This window comes from Eschrichtius robustus, chromosome 19 (genome assembly GCF_028021215.1).
Source record: "Eschrichtius robustus isolate mEscRob2 chromosome 19, mEscRob2.pri, whole genome shotgun sequence".
NCBI classification, from domain to species: domain Eukaryota; kingdom Metazoa; phylum Chordata; class Mammalia; order Artiodactyla; family Eschrichtiidae; genus Eschrichtius; species Eschrichtius robustus.
Genome location: NC_090842.1, coordinates 14002004 through 14023247, shown reverse-complemented (window position 1 = coordinate 14023247; position 21244 = coordinate 14002004). Strand labels below are relative to the sequence as shown.

The following is a 21244-nucleotide window of genomic DNA, read 5'->3' as shown; positions in this document are numbered from 1 at the left end:
TACCATCCGACCACGCAATGGGATAGTACGTGGCCACTCTAAAGAATGATGGAGGGCTTCCCTGGTGGCGCAATGGTTAAGAATCCGCCTGCCAATGCAGGGGACACGGGTTCAAGCCCTGGTCTGGGAAGATCCCACATGCCGCGGAGCAACTAAGCCCGTGCACCACAACTACTGAGCCTGCACTCTAGAGCCTGCAAGCCACAACTACTGAGCCCACGTGCCACAACTACTGAAGCCCATGCGCCTAGAGCCCATGCTCCACAACAAAGAGAAGCCACCGCAATGAGAAGCCCGCGCACCGCAGTGAAGAGTAGCCCCTGCTCACCACAACTAGAGAGAGCCCACGTGCAGCAACGAAGACCCAACACAGCCAAAAAAATAAAATAAATTAAAAAATAGTAAAAAAAAAAAAAAAAAAAGAAAGTCAAGTATAGATGATCCCATAGGACATAGAGCTGTGTGCGTGCATACTTACAGACCCTTGCTCCTCCAAGTATGGTTTCCTGATCAATAGCAGTAGAATCACTTAAGAGCTTGTGGAGTCTTGGGCCCACCCCAGGCCTTTGTAATGAGAATTTAACAAAATCCCCAGGTGATTCATGTGCAGGTTACAGTTTGAGGAGTGATGAAGTAAGGCACTGTCTGAAGAGTTGCCCAGTAAAATATTATTGGGGGTGGTTACCTTTGGGGAGTGGGATTGAGATTTTCTCTTCTTCTTGTGCTTTTCTGAATTGTTGGTATTTTTTATAATAAGCACGTATCATAAAAGCAATAAAGCTATTAAATGCTTACACAGGCTTAAGATCCAAAACTATAAAACTCCTAGAAGAAAACAAAGGTAAAAAGCTTCATGACATTGTATTTGCAATGACTGCATAGATATGATATCAAAAGCACAGGCAACAAAAGCATAAATAGACAAATGGAACTACATCAAAACTGAAAACTTTTGTGCATCAAAGGACACAGCAACACAGTGAAAAGGCAACCTATGGAATGGAAGAAAGTGTTTGCAAATATGATATGGAGTTAATATCCAGAATATATAAAGAACTCCTACAACTCAACAACAAAAAAAATCAAATAAGCTGATTAAAAAATGGCAAAGGACTTGAGTAGATATTTTTTCAAAGAAGACATACAAATGGTCAACAGCTAAATGAAAAGATGCTCACCATCACTAATCTCCAGAAAAACACAAATCAAAACCACAGTGAGGTATCACCTCACACCCATTAAGATGACCACTACCAAAAACCCAGATAATAACAAGTGTTGGCGATGATATGGAGACACTGGAACACTTGTGCACTTGTGGTAGGATTGTAAAATGCTGCAACTGCCATGAAAAATAGTATGGAGGTTCCTTAAAGTTAAAAACAGAATTACCATACGATACAGCAATTCCATTTCCAGGTATATACCTCAAAGAATTGAAAGCAGGGTCTTAAAGAGATATTTGTATACCCATGTTCATAGCAGCACTAGTCACAACAGCTAAAACATGAACAACCCTAGTGTCCATTGGCAGATAAATGGATAAACAAAATGTGGTATATATACAAGGGAATATTATTCAGCCTTAAGAAGGGAATTCTGATGCATGCTACAACACAGATAAGCCTTGAGGACATTATGCTAAGTGAAATAAGCCAGATACAGAAAGACAAATACCGTATGATTCCATTTATGTGAGGTACCTAAGAGTAGTCAAATTCGTAGAAACAAAGTAGAACGGTGGTTGCCAGGGACTGTCTGGAGGGAGAAAGGGGGAGTTATTGTTTAATGGGTACAGTTTCAGTTTTACAATATGAAAAAGTCGTAGAGATCTGTTTTGTAACCATGTAAATGTACTTTAATACCTTTGAACTATACACTAAAAAATGATTAAGATGGTTAAAAAGTGCTTATGAAGAGATGTTAATGATTTGAGAAAGTAGGAAGACAAAGAAGCAGGGAAGTTCTAGCTCTTGGGAAAGAGGGAAAGGCAGATGTGGCAGTAGGCAAGGGAAGATTGAGGAGACCTGTGGGTGCTAGATAAAGTAAGAAATGGGGGCTTGGATGTGGTTAAGAGTCCTGGGCCAGAATGTGGACATTCTCATGCTACGACAGATAACAGGCACCCAGAAAGCTTGAAGAGCAGGGCCTGACCTTTCTGAATAGCTGTCCACAATGGCAAGTCCACATCTCTTTGGCCTTTCAAATTCTTCACCTTGACCTCAACGTTGCTAACTGTAGCCACATCCCCACTCATCCACCTCTTCATCACCTGAGATCGACCCAAGGGGGAAGTTCTGGCTGGTTCTCCAGGCGTTGGCTATTGAGCCCTTCCTGGCTGAGATGCACAGACAGAACTCTCCCAGCAGCCCCTGGGAAGCTTGGGAGGTACGTTCCCAGGATGTCCACAGCCCTGTTCCAGGGCACACCATCCCCCAGTTGTGGAACAGTGCCCTCAGGCAAGCGTGCAGGAGAGTCAGAGCCCAGAAGCCCCCTGGGATTGTCACAGGGCTAGAGGCCACAGTTCTCAGACTTCCATGGAGCCTCTCAGGGTCAAGGGGTCAGACTGTCCACTTCAGACAAGATGCCTCTTCCTCCCAAGGCCAAGGCTGGGTCATGGACAGCCACCATGGACAGTGTTGCAGGGGTGGGGGGATAGGGTGAATGCAGTCTCCAGAGACATTTTGCAGCCCTCCAAATGGCAAGAGCTGTAAGAAACCTGACTGCCCTGAACTCTCAGCTGAGGCAGGAGAGGAGACCCTGGGTCTGGTCATAGAAAATCTGGGACCAGAACCCCAGAACCCTGGGCCCCAACTTGCAGGCCAGGCTGCCCCAGGCCGAGTCTGTCTTGAGAATCCCACTCTCTGCAATGATTTATCTTGGGTACCATCGAAGCCCCTGAAATGGGGTGGAAGGCTGGGGGTATTCCAGGCCTCCAACATCATCCTCTACCCCCAAAGCTGCCAGAACAGGCATCCCCAAAGCCACTTAAATCCCCATATACTTGAGAGGAAGTCCAAATTCTCACCTGACTTTCAGGGTTCTTCAGAATTTGGTCCCCACCACTTCCTCTCAGCTCCCTTTTGCAGCCCTCCTGAACTTCCCACCCTTTCCCAAACGCCATTGGGCTTTAGCACTTGCTACTCTCACTTCCTCCCCATCTCTGCCTAACAGATTGTGCTTCCTTCTTAAGCAGGGGGCTGTTCTGAAGTGCCCAGGCAGCTGCAGTCAGTCTCCTCTGTCCCTTGGGATGGGCTGTACACCTGTACCAAGAGCAGGGAGCCTGTGTTATATATCGGGTTGGCTAAAAAGTTCTTATGGAAAAACCCGAACAAACTTTTTGGCCAACCCAATATCTCTCCCTAGTTTCCAGCACCATGACCAGCCAGCCCGATAAATGTTTATTGACTGAGGCAATGAACATGAGTTTTCTGCCTGTCTTTTATGGCTAATTCTAGTACTTTCTCAAAGGCTCTGGAACATGGCCTTGACCTTCCACAGTAATGGGCCCCTAAGTGCCAGCTGATTTACCTATACTATCTCATGTAAATCTATGGCACAGGTATTAACATTCCCATTTTACTGCTGGGAATTTGTGCAGCCAGGTTAGAAGCCAGCCTATGCGTATTCCACTGTGCCTCCATGTGGCCTCCCAGCAAACTACCAGAGTGGGGAAAAAAAGGTGTGTCCACAGACTTCCAAGGAATTCTCCACTGTCCAGTGATCCCTTAAACCTGCCCTTTGAGGAAGGTGGCTAAGAGATGGGACTGGTGGCATCCAGATCTGATGGCAGGTGGCCAAGTCTGGGGGACCTTTGGAAAGAGGCTGATCTGAACCGCAAGTTCCCCGATGCCCAGTTCTCCAGCCTTAGCACAGACAGGGGCCCAAGTTAAAAAAAAAAAAAAAAAAGAACAAACAAACAAGTAGCCTCTAACAGGTGGCTGAATTAGAAGAGGGGAAGGGGTCAAAAAGATGCACTTGAGATGACTCTCAACTCTACCCAGCTTCCAAAATGGCCCAGAGAAAGTCCCAGGTTTGAAAGAGCCTTCCAGGGGTGCTTTTTAAGCACCAATGTTGTTTTACAAATACTATCTCTGCCTTTCCTACACCCCTAAGGAGTTTTATAATCTGTATTTTACATGTGAACTAATTTAAGTCATTAGGTGAGAGTTCAAGGTCAGGCAGCTACACATACAAACCCAGGCTAGCCTGCCTTCAAAGGCCAAGTCTTAACCACTGCTCTAGACTGCCTCCATCCCACTTCCTGAAAAATCCAGAGAAAACAAGTTACCCACCTACTCCCTCATGCCATCATGGTCCTGAAAAGTATTATGAGTGAGCTGACCCCATGTGTAACATGAGCTGAGCTACAAAAATGTTCTTGGGTTTACCTCAAGTATTTATTCTGGATGGAGAATAAAATCCAAGGAGAGATTAAAAAAAAAAATCTAAAAGACAAAGAAAGTTATTTCCAGAGTTGTCCATAAAAATCAAGTTATTAATTGCAAAACACCTGGAAGCAATCTAATTTCACAATTGAGGGACAAAGGCTGCATATCCTGGAATGGGCTTGTTAACGTGGCAGATACCACATGGACTTTAAAAATCACAGTTAGTTGGTTTATGTGCATTTATTAGAATAAATGCAAAGTGTAAAAGCAGAACACTTCATTTTAATTTCAGAATACCAACTGAATGAGGAAGGCTCACGTATGCCATTTTATTTTTTTCCTTTCCATTAAAGAATTTTAAATAAATTTTTGATAGGTAATTCATGTACATAATTCATGCACATAGTACATTAAGGTCTAAAGAACTAAAGCAATATCCAGTGGAACAGCCCCCAGTAACCCATGACAACCATTTAAGAATGTGGGTTTGTTGATTTACAAAACTCAGAAGGGAACACAGAGAGAAGCAACTTGCTTTATGGTTATTTGAATGTTTTTTTTCCTACAAGGCTGATGAAAGCAAAGGTTTAAAAAAGAAACCCAGAGCAGAGAATTCACACCCTTTTTCTGAGACATAATTCAGAGCTTCTTTCTGGGACTGTGTTTTTCAAGTCTAGCTCAAATCCCTCTTGCTGTGATCTGTGAAGGAAGGAAGCAGCTAAGTTGGGGTGGTCAAGTCAGGCAAAGAAAACCATGTGAGAGAAAATCAACCGCTTTCTTACCTGTTCACATACCAGGATGAAGTTTTCTAGGGCTTGGAACAGGTACCTAGGAGCTGGGGGCAGTGGGTGCCAGGTGGGAAAAGCTGTGGCTTCCCCCAGCCCACAATCCAGGCTTCCCGACTGATGGGAAGGGCGGGGAAAGCAGGCCACTGCAACTGACTCAGAAACTGGAGCCAGCAAGGGCGGGGCAGGGCCACGTGGCCCCAGCCAGCCTTGGAGAGTGGAGTAGGAGGGGGCCACAAACCCAGACGATCAGACCGGAACTCTTTTGACCAAGTGCGCCTGGCAAGTTAACGGTGGCAAGTTAATGGTGGGAGTCTGCAGAACCAAGTCTTGGCTCCCAGGCAGGCTAGGTCATTTAAAGGGGCTACCCCAGTGCCTCTCCAGAACACGTTTATTCTGACAAAAACCCTTCTACAAAACTTACTAAAACTGGGTGATGTGGTAGTGACTGGAGTGCATGTGTACATAGGGGGACAAACATTAGATGGAGAAGAGGCCTTTGATAAATATCATCAGTGTCGAGGACCAGTCAATTACCCAGTCTACAGATGGAGACATAAGCCCAGAGAGATGAAGTATCTAACCCAAGATCACACAGCCAGAGGGCTTCCTTCCTTACGTGACTTGGCCTGTCCTGGTGTTAATACGCGATCTGGCACAGCACTTGTGGGAGTTCCTGATGACATGAGAGAGGTCCTTTGCTCAACCCGATCTCCAAGGACAAGGGTCACTCTCACTTTGCCTGCGTCAGAGAGCTGAGAATGGTTCTGCTAGCACAGTTCTGTGGGAACTTAAGGGGGAGCTCCATCTCTAACAAGCTCCCTAATGTACTTAGACTATATTTGGAATATTTAGGGGGTGGGCCAATTCCCCAAGGGATCCTTTTTTTTTTTTTCCAGCCGCACTGTGCGGCTTGCAGGATCTTAGTTCCCTGACCAGGGATTGAACCCGGGCCACGACAGTGAAAGCGCCGAGTCCTAACCACTGGACAGCCAGGCAATTCCCTCAAGGAATCCTTTAGTTCCCCCACCAGCGGACAAGTAGAGAGCAAGGGACAGGGGAAGGGCTATGCTCAAGGCATCAAACTACCCAAGACAGTTTGCATGTTTCCCTGAAAGCAAGCACAGAATCCTTTACTAAGGAGTCCCTTATTAACATCTAGGATTCCACAGCACCTGGTTTGGGAAATGCTGGCCTAGAAGATGTTAGCATATATTATTCTGAATGTCAATGCCTGGCAAAAGTAGTTGTTCAAGAAAAGTTTCCCAAGAAATGGTTTCTCAGTTGGACTGACAAAACCAGATTCCTGGTTTGGCCAGCAGGACAATAATGCCCACACTGGAACTTCCAGCAGGACAATAACGCCCACACTGGAATGTACTATGGCTAATTTCCCACCCCTGTGCCCAAGGCTGTGACTACACTGGCCACACCGTCAGCAAGGCCTTGCTGTATTTCTACCAAGCTGATTCATAGTAGTCAAGCAGCCCATGAGAGGGCAAGTGGGGTGGAGGTGATGGGGGTACAGCCACAGCATATCACTGGGGTCTCACAGAAGTCTGAACAAACTCCACTGTGCCCTCTCCAGGACCTCTTGGCTTAGAATGATGCCCCTTTCTTTCAAAGCATCGCATATAGGGCTGCAATTCAAGATGGAAGTGGCTGCAGTTCTCCCAGCGCTTTTGGATCCAAGTTCTGTGGCCATACCTCCTCAGACACCCTGGAAGCTCAGTGGAAAGCACTTTGCTGTTACTATGACCCCTAGTAACAAGAGGTTGGTCTTATTCTCCCATTTTACAGAAAGGAAGCTGAGACCAAGCTTAGAGACTGGTGAACACAGGTCATGTGACTTCATATCCAGTGTTCTTTCCATGGACTTCACTCCTACTTGGCATTTGGCAGATGGGATCTTGTTTCTGATTGCTTTATGTGAAGTCACCTTTCTCCAGTTGCAGCATCAGCTCCTTAAAGGCAAGAGATTCCTCAGTGTGCCTTGTTAACAGCAGTAGATCCCCTAATGACTCACAGTAAATGCTAATACTTTTCACCATCACATGTCACACTAGCTTATACACATTTACTCATGACCCCAAATTATTAACTTGTAAAAACTCTCCAGAAATGGCCTAATCAAAAGCAACTCTCATTCCCTGAGATTTTGCTTGCAGTTAGAAAAGGGTAAATTCTGCTGGGTCGGCCTGTGGGATAAAAATCTGAGGACCAGACTCTAAAAGACAGAGGCGGGGAACTGGGGTGGGTTTGCCTCTGGGATTACAGCCAAGGCTGACTGGGTGCTGACAGAGCTGCTGGATTTAGAGGGTGAGCTGGTGCTGACAGGGGCCTTTAGCTACGTCCAGTTGAGTCTCCCATCCTTGTGTCCCCTCCAAACTTGGTGTTTTCTTTTGCTTCATTTTAAACAAGAAGCAATGTTCCCTCATTCTCATGGAAACCACCTAGTGATTTCCAGGTCTGATTATTATTACCAGATTGTGAAATATACAGATGCCCAGACACCCCCAGCAGAGTAATCTGGGGCAGAACAGAAAAGCCACTGCAACAGATTTCCTAGCTTCCTGACCTAAACTCTTTGGCTGTCTACCCTCCACCTCCTCATTTTTCATACTTGGGACCTTCTGATTTTCCCCAGAAATCCCAAGGCTGTGCCTGTTTTATCTGAGAAAACTAGAGACATCGGCCTTAGGCTCCTGTGAAATTTGTCACCAGGCTCTCTGGCAGACTCAACCTCACCACCAGACTCAGAGGGACAGAAACAGCATGCTAAGTTATAAAAACTCCTGGGTGTAGAGCAGATATTCAAGGAGGTAACACACAGTAGGTGCTCAGTAAATATTGGTGGAATAAATGAATGTAGCACCATCTTCTAGTGTATTAGGCGTATCTCTTGATGTTGACTTTCAAAGCTTCTACAGAAAAGCTCTTGGTGACGCTAATGCAGAGTGGTGAAGGGGATTCTCTTGAGTGCCGTGTAGTCCGTATCTACTGATTTCAGTTCACTCAAACTTCATACAAGGCCCACACAGTGGGTTATCAGATCCCCAAATATAAATCAGCCACTGACCACAGAGGTGTTTCTTCCCTACCCATATACCCCAGACAGCGTCACCCATGTACCCCAGTCATCTGTATCCCTACATTGTTATTTTTTTGGACAAGGTTTGACTTCAGCACCAGAGCTCTGGATACAGCCCTTGAATATATTTTAAGGGTGCAATAAACTTAAAAATATTCACATACAATATTCCATATGCAAATGAGCAAGTGGATGATTCACACAAACACATGTCATTTCTATTTTGAATAGAAACAGAATTTAGGAATTAAAAAAAAAACAACTGAAAGCCACATTGATTCATTTGAAGAATTCTCCCAACATTTCTGGCTTCCCACTAATAACCTCAAGAGAGGCTGCAGTCATGGGAGCAGCACGGATTCTGGAGACCAGAGCTCTCCCCACGAGGTAAGTGAACCCCAAGAGTCTTTCCCAGCCCCAGCAGCTGTCTTGCTAGCATTAAAAAAAACAAAAGCCAACATTCCATCCACAGTCCAACTTGAACCCCCCTCCCCCAAAGGAATGCTATTCATAGCAAAAGATCTTCCAAATGAAACAACATCTGTGGAACCTCCACTCCTGAGGTCAGGGAAAAGTTGAGGCAGCTAAAAACTTTTCAGTCCTTTTTTAGACCCAAATTGCAGAGATTTAACAGCAGCAGAACGGGAGCAATCCTAATAACCAAGAGCAAATGCCTTGGTGGGGTGGCCTTCCTTCTCAGTTCTATGGCATCCTCTAATGTGTTTTGCAAAACAGGACAGAGTTCTCCATTTACCTGGTTGCACAACTAAACCAAAGGAGTTGACGTGGTCCCCTTAACACTTACACAGATGGGATTTGTAATTTAGCGTATCCAATCACTAAATTTTACTAAACACTTTCTGTAGGTCCTACAGCAACAACTACGAACTAGACAAAACTGGTCTCAACATATTCAAGCCTAATTCCTTGTGCCTGTGCTCCTAAAATTCCACTTGTCAGAGCCCTGTTTTGCAGAGAACAAGCAAACCCACTGATATGCAGAGAAAGCTCAATGGTGATAATTCCTGGATACACCTAAAACACAAAACACAAGCAATAAAATAAAAAATAAACAAGTGGGACTACATTAGACTAAAGTCACACAGCAAAAGAAGCAAAGTAAAAAAGACAACCTATGGAATGGAAAAAATTATTTACAAACCATATATCTGATAAAGGGTTAATATCCAAAAATATAAAGAACTCAGACAACTCAACAGCAAAACACAAAAAATCCAATTAAAAAATGGGGCAAAGGACCTGAACAGGCACTTTTCCAAAGAAGATATACAAATGGCCAACAGGTACACGAAAAGATGCTCAACAAAACTAGTCATTAGGGAAATGCAAATCAAACCACAGTGAGCTAAATCACCTCACCCCTGTTAGAATGGGCATCATCAAGAAAATGAGAGATAAATGCTGGTGAGGATGTGGGGAAAAGGGAACCCTTGTGCAGTGTTGGTGGGATTGTAAACTGGTACAGCCACTACAGAAAAGAATACGGACAACCCTCAAAAACTTAAAAACAGAACTACCTTATGACAGAGCAATTCCACTTCTGAGAATGTAGCCAAAGGAAACGAAAACACTAACTCAAAGAAACATCTGTACCCCCATGTTCATAGCAGCCTTATTTACAATAGCTAAGTTATGGAAACAACCTAAGTGTTCATCAACAGATGAATGGATAAAGAAAATGTGTGTGTGTGTGTGTGTGTGTAATATTATTCACCCATAAAGAAGGAAATCCTGCCATTTGCAGGACTGGATAAATCTTGAGAGCATTATGCTAAGTGAAATAAGCCAGACAGAAGAAGACAAATTATTGTATAACGTCACTCATATACAGAATCTAAAAAAACAAAACCAAAAAAACAAAACTCACAGAAAAAGAGATCAGATTTGTGAGGGAAGGGGTGGGGGCCAGAATGGGAGGACAGGACATCAGAGCAGTGGTCAAGATATAAACTAGTTGTAAGATAAATAAGTACTAGGAATGTAATGTACGTGATGACTAGAGTTAACACTGCTGCATGATACATATGAAAGTTGGTAAGAGTATATCCTAAGAGTTCTCTTCACAAGAAAAGTTTTTCTTTCTTTTTTTGCTTTTTCTTTTTATTGTATTTAAGAGATGATGGATTTAATTAAACTATATATGTCAAACCATTGACGTATACCTTAAATAGATACAATGATGTATGTCAATTATATCTCAATAAAACTGGAGAAAAGAAAACCTTTCCAGCTGTGAGAATTCAGAGAAATCAAGTCCAGAGAAGGCCCCTCAGTAATGGAGCTGAAATGCTGTCTGTATATCCTTCAAAACTCGTATCTCATCCAGCACCCATTTGGCCACAACGGAGAACATGACAAAGTCAACAGATACATCAAAAGTAAAGCAATGTAAGGGGAAAAGAGAACATCACTGTGATGTGTGAGGGGTGGGAAGGGAAGGAGATCCGCATCCATGGTGACTCCTAAAGGAAAATGGAAGACTTCACTGTGCTGATCCAAGCCCCACGTATTAAGGGCTGGGGTTTGGATCAATAAGAACCTACAACATGCTGGGCTGACTGCTGGGTGTTTTAGGTATATGCTCTCATTTTATTGTGACATCAACCCTGTTTATCTCCATATTATGCACGAGAAGCCAACTGGCCTGACCAAAATCGTGGATCTAATCAGAGGCAGAGACTTGACTGAACTCAGGCCTGTGAGTTCATGTCTAGACTTATTTACAAATTCCATTCCAGACTTAAGGGGGAGACTCCTAGGAATCTATATTTTTTATTGAGTGGCCTAAGGGATGATTTTCATGATTAGGAAAATTTGGGGAAAAAAATAAAACAAACATACAAATGCAGTTTGTACTCCCAAGAGATACAGGGTCACTGACTTGTTGATGAATGCTGGGATTCTGAGGAACTAAGATGTTGTTTTAAGTCAGGCTGGGATACATACTTAGAGACTTCTGTGCAGCATATATTACATCTCTCCTTTCACTTTCTACAGCTGTGGGAGCCAAGGCTCAGAAGTTTTAATGGCTTGCCCAAATTCACTCAGCTGTTATTTGGCCCAACCAGATCAGACGTGTTGCCTGATTCTAATTCTCTTTCTACTATAAACACATTCGGCTGATTATTTCACATGTATAAGCCTCCTCTCTCCTACTAGAATGTCAAGTTCAGCTGAGCGAGCCTTGAGAATTTCTCACTGTGCTTAGCACGATGCTCAGAATATTAGCTCATGATTTGCTGTCATCAGATAACATTTTCCAATACACACCCATATTTCTCTGACAATTCCACTGAGTTTGTATCATTTTCCCCGGGAATGGAAGAGAATCTTGTAATACACTGGAAGCACAAGAAGATGATCCAATGTGAAATTCACCCTTGCCTGGCCTACTGGTAGCTCTCCAGTGGAGCAATAATCGGATGACCACACATTCCCAGTTACGGTATAAGATCTAAAATTAAGGTCCAGTATCTCATGCTATAAAATCAGAAGGGCTTCAAGTGGCCTAATCGCCAAGCTTCCCTCCCCACTCTGTTCTCATGAATGAGGTTCCCTAGCTAAACAATCCTCTGTATCAAAGGACCAGGCACAGTTCCTGCCCACCTCTGGGGAGGTTTCAGCTCCTTGCCAGTCTGTGGGTTTATTCAAACAAGCCAATCACAACTTCCCACAAGAACAGGAGGAGTTCCACCCTCTTGATATTACAGAGCCTGCCTCCCAAAGCCCCTAGTTGTTTACTGGGTTTCTGAATGCAACCCCCATGTTGTCTACCATGGATGGCATGCAGTATCCCTGAGTGACATGTGGTGTCTTCCTCCCCTGGGTTGGACAATAAACTGCTGTCTACATAATTAAAAACAAAAAAAGGGTGGCAACTCCTGATTCTATACAGAGATCAAGTTTTCCGTTCTTACATAACCCCCCTACTACTGTAGGAAGAAGTATTTCAGGAGAGAGGCTAGGAACAAGGAGCCACTGCTCAAATATCTATGCTGAGTTTCTCATACCACCGCACATCAACATCATACAATCTGACAGGCTAAATGGAACAAGCTAAGTTGGGGGTGGGCCACAGCAAAAATGAGCCCTGGAATTAGATTATGCAAATGTAATTCAAAAGTACTGTCTACTATGTATACCCATGAACTGAGAAAATGAAGTGTAATTTAGGGATTCAATTCCTGGCAAAACTTAGGTCTCTACTGACTGATCCAAAACCAAGCTGTGATTAAAGAGATACACAGTTCCAGGGATAGCATCAGGAACCCTCTCTGCACTTGGAATGTGGGCTGTTAGAGGTCAAAGACTGTATCTAACCACCTCCATTCCTGACTCTAACCCAATGCCTGCCAGAGAATCTGTTCAATGGAAGTGCTGAGCACACAAACAAAAAAGCGTTTTACTCTGTGAAGTACTCAGAAAAGAAATGACTCAGGCCTCTCCATGTTCAATGAAGCTGACGGATTGCCTGGAACATTAAGGCTTCCCACACAGTTTGACAGGGGAAGGCTGAATTCTCAAGTGTGAATTGGAACATTTGAGACTGGGTCACTTCCAGCTGCTGCCTCCACATACTCCAAAGGCCCTCCAGAGCCCGCCTAAGATGTCTGTTGAAGACAGGCCCCCCCACCCCCGACCCCATTACCCATGTGCCTTTAAAAAGGGACCACATGTACTGACTTTATTCCCAAGGGCAGGTTCTTCTGTACTTACTGATCCTTCCTAGTAGACAGATGGCAAATGATCATTTCAGGAGCTGTGGAAGTAAAAGGAGCATCTATTAAGAGACTAGGCAGCTGGAATTCATGACAAATCCTTCACTCTAAGGCTTCAAAGTAGAAGGGAGCTAAAACAGGGAAGAAGAAACCAGCCACCCTTCCTCACTATCCAATGGGAAGAGGTATGGATGACTATATAATTATCATCGAGCCCAAGTTTCATCTGCATAGTAGAAAAGACTAGAGAAAGCCAAAAACCATCACAGAGCTGGGAGCATGAGGCCACAGGGTGCCAGAAGTCCAGGTTGGTAGCTGGAAGAAGGATACTCAGTTCTTCCTGCTCCAACTTGGGCTCCAATCTCCCACCTAGATTCTCAGAAAAGACACATGGACACCAGCCACCTTAAAAGCTAGGTTTGTATTTCTGGTTAGGTTCCAGGGTGGCAGAACTCCGGAGTTGTACTATATCCAACCTGGTCTCCACCTCAGCTTGTCTCCCGCCTCCCACAAAGATAACATCATACAAAACTATATTTACAGATAAACCAGTTAAAAATTAAGGGTGTGTACAAAAGTAGAGAGGATAGCCAAAAATATCAATGCAAGAAAGCTTTGGGAAAAGGGACACTGTATTCCACACCGGAACCTGGGGGCAATGTATTATGTACCAGGCAAGGAGAAGTGTAGCAAATCTCAGTGCCAATTTTAGGGGAAACCAGTCACTCCACGGGAAGAGCTACTAGCTTTAATATTACAAAGTCTTAATTATACAGCCACCCTTCTTCTGTCACATGGATTCAGAGCCAGGTGGTGAGGGAAATAAAGTCTCTGACAAGCCCCACAGGAAAAGGAAGGGATCAGAAGGCATAGCGAGTCCGGATGTCCTCAAGCTTCTTGGACACCTCAGGTGGGGTTCGGTCCAGTTCTTCAGAGACATTCTTTTGTTTGTTGGGCTCCATGGAGTTGAACTGCTCACAGAGATCTCCATCAATCACATTCTAAGGCATGGAAAAATGAGAGGAAGAAAAAGGTTAGATGCCCAAAGAAAATGACACATGCTAAAGCAGCAACTGCAAGGAAAGCATTTTATTCTCCCTCAGATACCTGAACTACATTTACAGAGCCAGGAATACTACTCTAAGTTGACCCTTAGTAGCCAGAGTTCAGATTAGCAAAACTGGGTGAAAACTTTCCTCTGGCTATGGTCTGCCCTGAGGGAAGAGGTCTCTGAACATCACTAACTACTCCTCTCCCACATTACTGCCTCCATCAATCCACATCCTCAATGCTCCTTCATTCAAGACTGTTCCGATTTTTAAGGAGGGAGGCCCAGAGAAAAAGACTGGTTAAATGTGCTGAGGATCCCCCTTTTCAACTCGAGTTTCCAAGAAAGACCTACCTTAACAGGGAAGTAATAGGAACGAAAACTGAGGTGGTCTCGCCCACAGAGAGGGGGATGCTCGGACCGGAGGTGCATTTCCACATGCTGGAAGAAGTCATGGTCCTGGCAAAGAAACAAAGAATCTGTCACTAAAAGAAAAAAGTGATTTCAACTACTAGTCTACAGTTTCCAAAGCACAATGAACAGAGAAGCTATTGATTTTTACCACGCAAGGAGATGTTAAGTATCTAATTGTTCCTCATGACCACAGGTTCTCCTGCTACAAGGTAGCTAAAACCTGAAGGAAAACCCCTTTGTATTTGCAAAACATGAGAGAAAACACCATATGCAAAGAATGGTTTGTAAAGTCAGATTCCTAACCACAGCTTCCTTGGTTGCAATTACATAAACCAAATCTCGTCAATCCAAGAGCTGACTCTAGGAGGCATTACATGCCCAGTCCACACCATCCCATCATTCCTGGTCTGTGGGGTTTGGTTCTGGGGCTTCAGCCTCTGACTAACCAAACCCTGGTACAGTATAAAACCAGATGGCTTTCCACGCGGCAGGGGGGCGGGGGGGAATCAAGATTCCTATCTCCCCAGGCACTCCTGTCACCTTATAAAAACTGCACAACACTCCTACTTGCAGATGGAGACAAAATGGATTGCCCTCTTAGGCAGATTTAGCACCAAGAAACAACCTTGGGAAGGCAAAAGCCAGACCAGTGTGGAAGATGTCACCTCATGGGATGTGAACGGGACAAGGATGCCAATTCCTCCTGACAAGGTGGTATAGACAAGCGATTCTGAGCCTCCAGGGATCAGCGTGGTCTTCTGTAACGAAAGTACTGTCTCGCCCACGTGATAGTTCATGATCACTTCTGCCTGCAAGTTGAAACCAGAATAGTGACTATATGTGCCCTCAGGAGCCTGTTCTGGATTCCCAAGAGCAAACAGTGCCTCCAAAGGCCAGATTTCACCACCTTTGGAAATTCAAAAATTACTAAAATTTAAAAATACTTTGAAATGTCCTTAGCATTTACTTAGAGCTTAATGCCCTCACAAACATGCTGAAGTTAGATAATTTTTGATTTATAACTAAAAAATCTTTTTGTTAAATTATCAAGTTTGCAAAAAGAAGGTAACCACAGAAAAGCATAAAAAACAGCAATCTCTGGGCTTGCCCTCTAAAATGGATCTATTTTTAAAAGTCCAGAGATACAGAAGTATATGTCTACAGGAGAACAGTAAAGCCCAGGGCATACTTCAGAGAAGAGCTGGTTAGTATCTGGAATGAACCTGTGCAACCATCCTTTCTGAGGAACCCACTATGCAGAGATTTACACTGCTAAAATGTCTCAGAAAAATTTCTATTCTATTGTCATAAAAATGGGATAGTAACTTGGTCACCTTGTGTCAAACCCACCATGCATGGGAGAACACTCAACATAGTCACATGCACTGTGGATAATTCACTAAAGAAATGTTTCCTCGGTGAGGGTCATAAAGAATGTACTACACAGGCTTGTGCCCCTCCTTTGCGGTCCCTTCTGCAATCTTACCTTCTGAGAGGCCCCGTTGAGCAAACCCCGGTCCCACAGGGCTTTGTTTCCAGTGGGATCCTCATCCACTTCATCATTGGTGTTAGGTGGGAGCCTCACCTACAATGAAGTGACACAAATCACAGGGCTGGGTCCTGAACCTACTTACCTCAGTCACCAAGCAACGTTTGCCCCAGGTCCTTGCACGCAAACCTTGGGGCCCCGAATTTGGCAGAGGCCTGAGCCCAAGTCTCCTGCACCTGTTCTGATGTCCGAGGAGTGACAAACTCAAAAGCAAAAAAACCCAAAAAACAAAAAACTAAAGAGCAAAAACGGAGACCACAGAACATGAACAAGAAAAGCCAGACTGGGCTTTAAAAGATAAGCCAAAATTTTGGCAAGTAAAAATAAATATTAGTCCTTAGCTCAAACTAAATCTATCATTATTAAATCATGTTGCATGGGGAGGAGGGAGGTGAATGGGGTGTGAGTAGGGGAATCTTAAAGAATTTTATACCCATTTTTACTTTCCATGTCGGAGATCAGTCTTGGGTCCTTGGCTTTACCACAAACAAACTGGGTCAGCTTTCCTATACATCACTGTAACCCAAGTAAACATCAACTTACGACACAAATGTTGCCAAACTTGTCTGCCCCAGCCACAGTATCGTAGTCCAGGAGGCTAGCTGTTGTGACCCATCGGGGGTAGGTATCATCAGCAAAGATGATAAGCTGGTTCTCGTTACGCTTGTAGCGGACCCAGATGAAACTTTCCTGGACATCAGATACAATTACCCTATGTCCAATTGTCTGGATCCCAGAGATGTAATTGGCGATATGCTGGGAAAAACAAGGACAGCAATGGGTGTAACCTTGGGGTGCAGAATCAACAGAAAGTCCAGGTTACCATGACTGCAGCATATATATGGTCTGAAGAATGGCACACACCAAAGAAGAGGAGTCAGCAATAAATTCCTAGAAGGTGGGAAAAAGAGCTAACTGGTTTTAATACAGTGGAAATATATGCCTGTCACAGTTAAATTCCTTGCAGAAGCAAGGAGAGAAATCTGGCTCTTAGTGTAAAGAAGTCAAGAAACCCACCTACTCCTCCCCTTCTCAAGTCTCAAGGGCCTAGTTCTCCACCTGGCACTGGAAGACAAAGAAGGTCCTGATAAAGACAGATGATTCTAACAGTTGCTGTCCACCACCCCACCAGGGTCTCCTCCTTCCTCACTAGCTACATTTGGGCCCTCTACCAGCGTGTTTACCTTGTTCTCACACTTTCGGAGTAACTTCTTCTTTCCCAGGTCATAGACTCGCAGAAGCTTCCCCACACCAATCAACACCCTCCCCTGGAATGGGGCAATGGCAGCAGGGACCTCTTCCACTGGAGTCTGTGAGAGGAAAAACAGATTATGCAGCGATTAAAACATACAGCCATACCCCCTCAACCCAAAATGCCTTCTACAGGCATCTGTCAGGAAGACAGACAGCAAGTGATCACCTTTTGCTCAGAGAAAATAAACCATACATACAACAGTCTCTATAATATAAACAGGGTGTTTGGGTAAACACTCCACTTCCGCAAGTGGATCAATGCCACAAGTGAAAAGAAGTCCTGGTGCCTGATGAACACTTCAGAACCCATGTGAATTCAACTGGCACCATTAACTAAAAGTGAAGCCTCAATATCAGAAAAGTGACTGTGGGACATGGAGGGAGGGGAAAGAAGTGCTAGTTTAAGGGACATCTTAGTTGTAAGGGAGACACAATGAGTTTAGCACAAAGAAGCCTCTGTGAAGTAACTATTTCCTAGAGAACACTCCCCTTGTGGGACGCCTGGAGAAATCACATTCATGTGCTGTCAGTGTGGAAAAGAGAACAGGAATTTCTTCTATTTTAAAAATTATGGTAGGGCTTCCTTGGTGGCGCAGTGGTTGAGAGTCTGCCTGCCAATGCAGGGGACACGGGTTCGAGCCCTGGTCTGGGAAGATCCCACATGCCGCGGAGCAACTGGGCCCGTGAGCCACAATTACCGAGCCTGCGCGTCTGGAGCCTGTGCTCCACAGCAAGAGAGGCCGCGATAGTGAGAGGCCCGTGCACTGCGATGAAGAGTGGCCCCCGCTTGCCGCAACTAGAGAGAGCCCTCGCACAGAAACGAAGACCCAACACAACCATAAATAAATAAATTAAAAAAAAAAAAAAGTAAAAATTATGGCAAAATACACATGACTTAATATTTAAACCATTTTCAAGTATATAGTTCAGTAACATTAAGCATATTCACAGTGTTGTACAACCATCACCACTATCCATCCCCAGAACTTTATTACCTTTCCAAAGGGAAACTATGTAACCATTAAACAGAAATCCACACTGTCACCCCTGCCCCGAGAATGTTAATTCGTTAGAACTACTGAATTTTGGTCACAAACTGCTACCTACTTAGTAAGACTAGAAAACATGGGGCTACTTCAGTATGGATCTATTCCCCATAGAAATAGATGTGGGACCAACAAGCAGCGGAGCTTCACTGGAGCATTTTCCACGTGCCACCAAGAGATGGATCAGAAAGACCTGATCCACAACTTACACAAAAGTAGGAAAGTTTAGTAGGACCTAAGAACCAGGAAAACCACTGGCTGGTTCCTACCTTGTGCAAAAACTCCAGTTTTTCCCCATTGTTCACGAGCTTGTAGGTATAGACAAAGCCCCCTGCTACAGATCGGGGGTTCAGTATCAGGTCTTTGGCCACGCCCACCAGCACATACCAATCATCGCCAGTGTTGGAGAACCTGCACACAGCCACACTGCATTTACAGAGAAAGAATCAGGAGTCAGGTATTAGTCACAGCCCAGAGAATTCCCATTCCAGTCTTCAAAACTCTGTATGTACTGGGCTCCGTACCTGAAAGCAGCTTCATTCTGTTCCAGCTGGACAAGGTCCAGTGTGTTCCCCTGAATAGGATTCATCACTCGGATCACAGAGGCCCACTGTCCATTGCCAGCCTTAGGAGCTCCAAAGATGGACTCAGGAAGGTTTTCATTGAGGAATGCTGCTGCCATCTCCGCAGCCAGCTCTCGCTCATCCTCCCCTGCTGCTTCTACCATTTCCTAAATCCAAAGAACCAAGCGGAGAGTTGGTGTGTTCAGAGGTGGGTGCTCGGTGAGAAGTGGACAAGTAGCAAGAACACCTCCAGGGAGTGTTCACAGTACACAAAGTAGCCAAGTCTGTCCACCAAAATCAGGATCAAAGGGAGAGGTACACAGACAAGGGGAAGAGGAAAGATCATTCAGGGGAAACTAAAGAACTAACATCAGCTGTGGCAAACACTTGCCTGGTGGTCTGAGAAACATGAGATGAAAACACCTTTTTTCTATCTAACCCATCTGATTTCTCTTGCTAAGACTACTTGTTTCCTCTTTTCTAGGCCAGATACAGTTTTACATACTTGGGACCATTTGTTTTTTGCTGGGAAATGATTTCTGGAAGGAGCTGGTGTTGTGGGGAATACAAAAGCAGTCTCCTCTGGGCCCAAATTCAGGAAACAGACTGTTTTGGAAGTTCCAGGACTGAAGAACCGTTCCAGAGAAGTGGCTGAATACTGAATAAACCCAGCTCAGCGTTTTAGTCCTAAGTCACAAGAAAGCCTCTAAAACCAAGGACTGTGGCAAAGGGCTCTGCTTGAAAGACCTGAAAAGAGCCTGGATCTTCAAATATAACAAAGACTACAGCCATCAATTACACCGAGGTTTAAACTTTTCAACACAATTTCACAGGAATGCCTTTTTATTGAACCCTGAAGGTTAAATGCATTACCTCTGCCATCTGCTGCTTCCGCTGAGCTTTTGTGGCCTCAGTGTAGGCATTGTGGTCAGTCTCAATGATGATAAGGTTGTTACTTTCAGGGTGGATGACAAATTTCCTGGGTGTGTACTGCAGTGGAAAGGCTACTTGATTGAAGACAGCACCCAGCTTCTCCAATGCCAAAATCCTATGGCAAAAGGCAAGGAGTTAACAGCTCACCCACTCAGGACCAAGAAGCTGGTGTTGAAATGGTCAATAAGCAGTCACAGCAAACACATCAATCCCTAAAGCTCTAATGTTGGCATTAGACAACAAGAAACAATAGTCTTCTTATCTAGAAGATTACACACAAGAGACAAGGAGATCAGGGCAGGGCCTTTACTTTAGCAACAGCCCAGCACTGTTCATGGTGATTCCAGTTTCCATCAGTGAAACCTACATTAGAACCCTCAGAGGATTTTTTATCCCTCCAATGATAACGTGATAGTGACAAGTTAAAATTTCCTCTTGATTATTACTGACAAACCCTGATATAAGGAGTATGAATTCCAGGGCTTCCCTGGTGGCGCAGTGGTTAAGAATCCGCCTGCCAATGCAGGGGACACTGGTCCGAGCCCTGGTACAGGAAGATCCCACATGCCGCGGAGCAACTAAGCCCGTGCGCCACAACTACTGAGCCTGCGCTCTAGAGCCTGCAAGCCACAACTACTGAGCCCACGTGCCACAACTACTGAAGCCCGTGCACCTAGAGCCTGTGCTCCGCAACAAGAGAAGCCACCGTGATGAGAAGCCTGCGCACCGCAACGAAGAGAAGCCCCCGCTCACAGCAACTAGAGAAAGCCCGCACACAGCAACGAAGACCCAATACAGCCAAAATATTTAATTAATTAATTTTTTAAAAAAAGAGTACCAATTCCAAATTTGTTGAGAAGCACTGCAATTATCTGAACATATGTGGTACTTGTGTGATAGTGTTTCATAAAATAAAGTGGATGCCATCCTGAACGAAAATCACCTAAGCTTTAGGAAATCCACAACGATGCACAAAGAGATGGCAAGTATGAGTTCTACAACCTTTGTCAAAAGGGACAGAGATGTGCATTAAGTCAAATTATGAGCAAAATGAGCAGAACCCAGATGCTCTTAAAAATACAGACACTTGGTCTCTAACAATGGAGTTTTATTTTTAATTTAAATATTCTCTACAGATCATATACAATCTGACAGCAGACCTAAAAAACAATGGAAGATAGGAAAAACCATTTCAAAGTGCTGAAAGAAAAAAACAGCTAATTAAGAATCATTAAAAAAGAGTACAATATAAAAACCAGAACATCTTCTAATAGACTATGATTAACAACATTCCACTCCCATAAATATCCAAATATTCTGAGGGGATAATTAGCAAGGTCCCTTTACTTGCAGACATTAAATCAAATACTTTACCAACATGTGAGTAAAAAAAAAAAATCAACTGCTAAACATCAAAAACTGTCATTCTGC

At 44.2% G+C, this 21244-nt stretch overlaps 2 protein-coding genes across 4 annotated transcripts in view; both read right to left on the bottom strand.

Annotated features, from left to right (window-relative positions):
* IL34 (interleukin 34) overlaps positions 1-13312 on the bottom strand; it is a 69893-nt gene extending 56581 nt beyond the window's left edge. Inside the window, exons 1-2 of one of the 2 annotated variants that reach the window (XM_068529001.1) lie at positions 13005-13312; positions 5174-7140 (exon numbers count right to left, since the gene is read on the bottom strand). The gene's annotated coding sequence lies outside the window, so the exon portion shown is untranslated. Of the gene's footprint in view, positions 1-5173; positions 8513-13004 lie in introns of those variants that run through there. The other variant, XM_068529002.1, reaches the window with a different exon arrangement.
* Positions 13313-13738: 426 nt separating this feature from the next.
* Positions 13739-21244, bottom strand: part of SF3B3 (splicing factor 3b subunit 3) — a 47303-nt gene continuing 39797 nt past the window's right edge. For both annotated transcript variants that reach the window (XM_068529000.1, XM_068528999.1), the window contains exons 18-26: positions 19754-19928; positions 18842-19047; positions 18587-18743; positions 17202-17327; positions 16561-16773; positions 15955-16053; positions 15134-15277; positions 14409-14513; positions 13739-14007 (exon numbers count right to left, since the gene is read on the bottom strand). In XM_068529000.1, coding sequence (XP_068385101.1) covers positions 13867-14007; positions 14409-14513; positions 15134-15277; positions 15955-16053; positions 16561-16773; positions 17202-17327; positions 18587-18743; positions 18842-19047; positions 19754-19928 — 1366 coding nt within the window. In that variant the 3' untranslated portion in view covers positions 13739-13866. The remainder of the gene's footprint in view (positions 14008-14408; positions 14514-15133; positions 15278-15954; positions 16054-16560; positions 16774-17201; positions 17328-18586; positions 18744-18841; positions 19048-19753; positions 19929-21244) is intronic.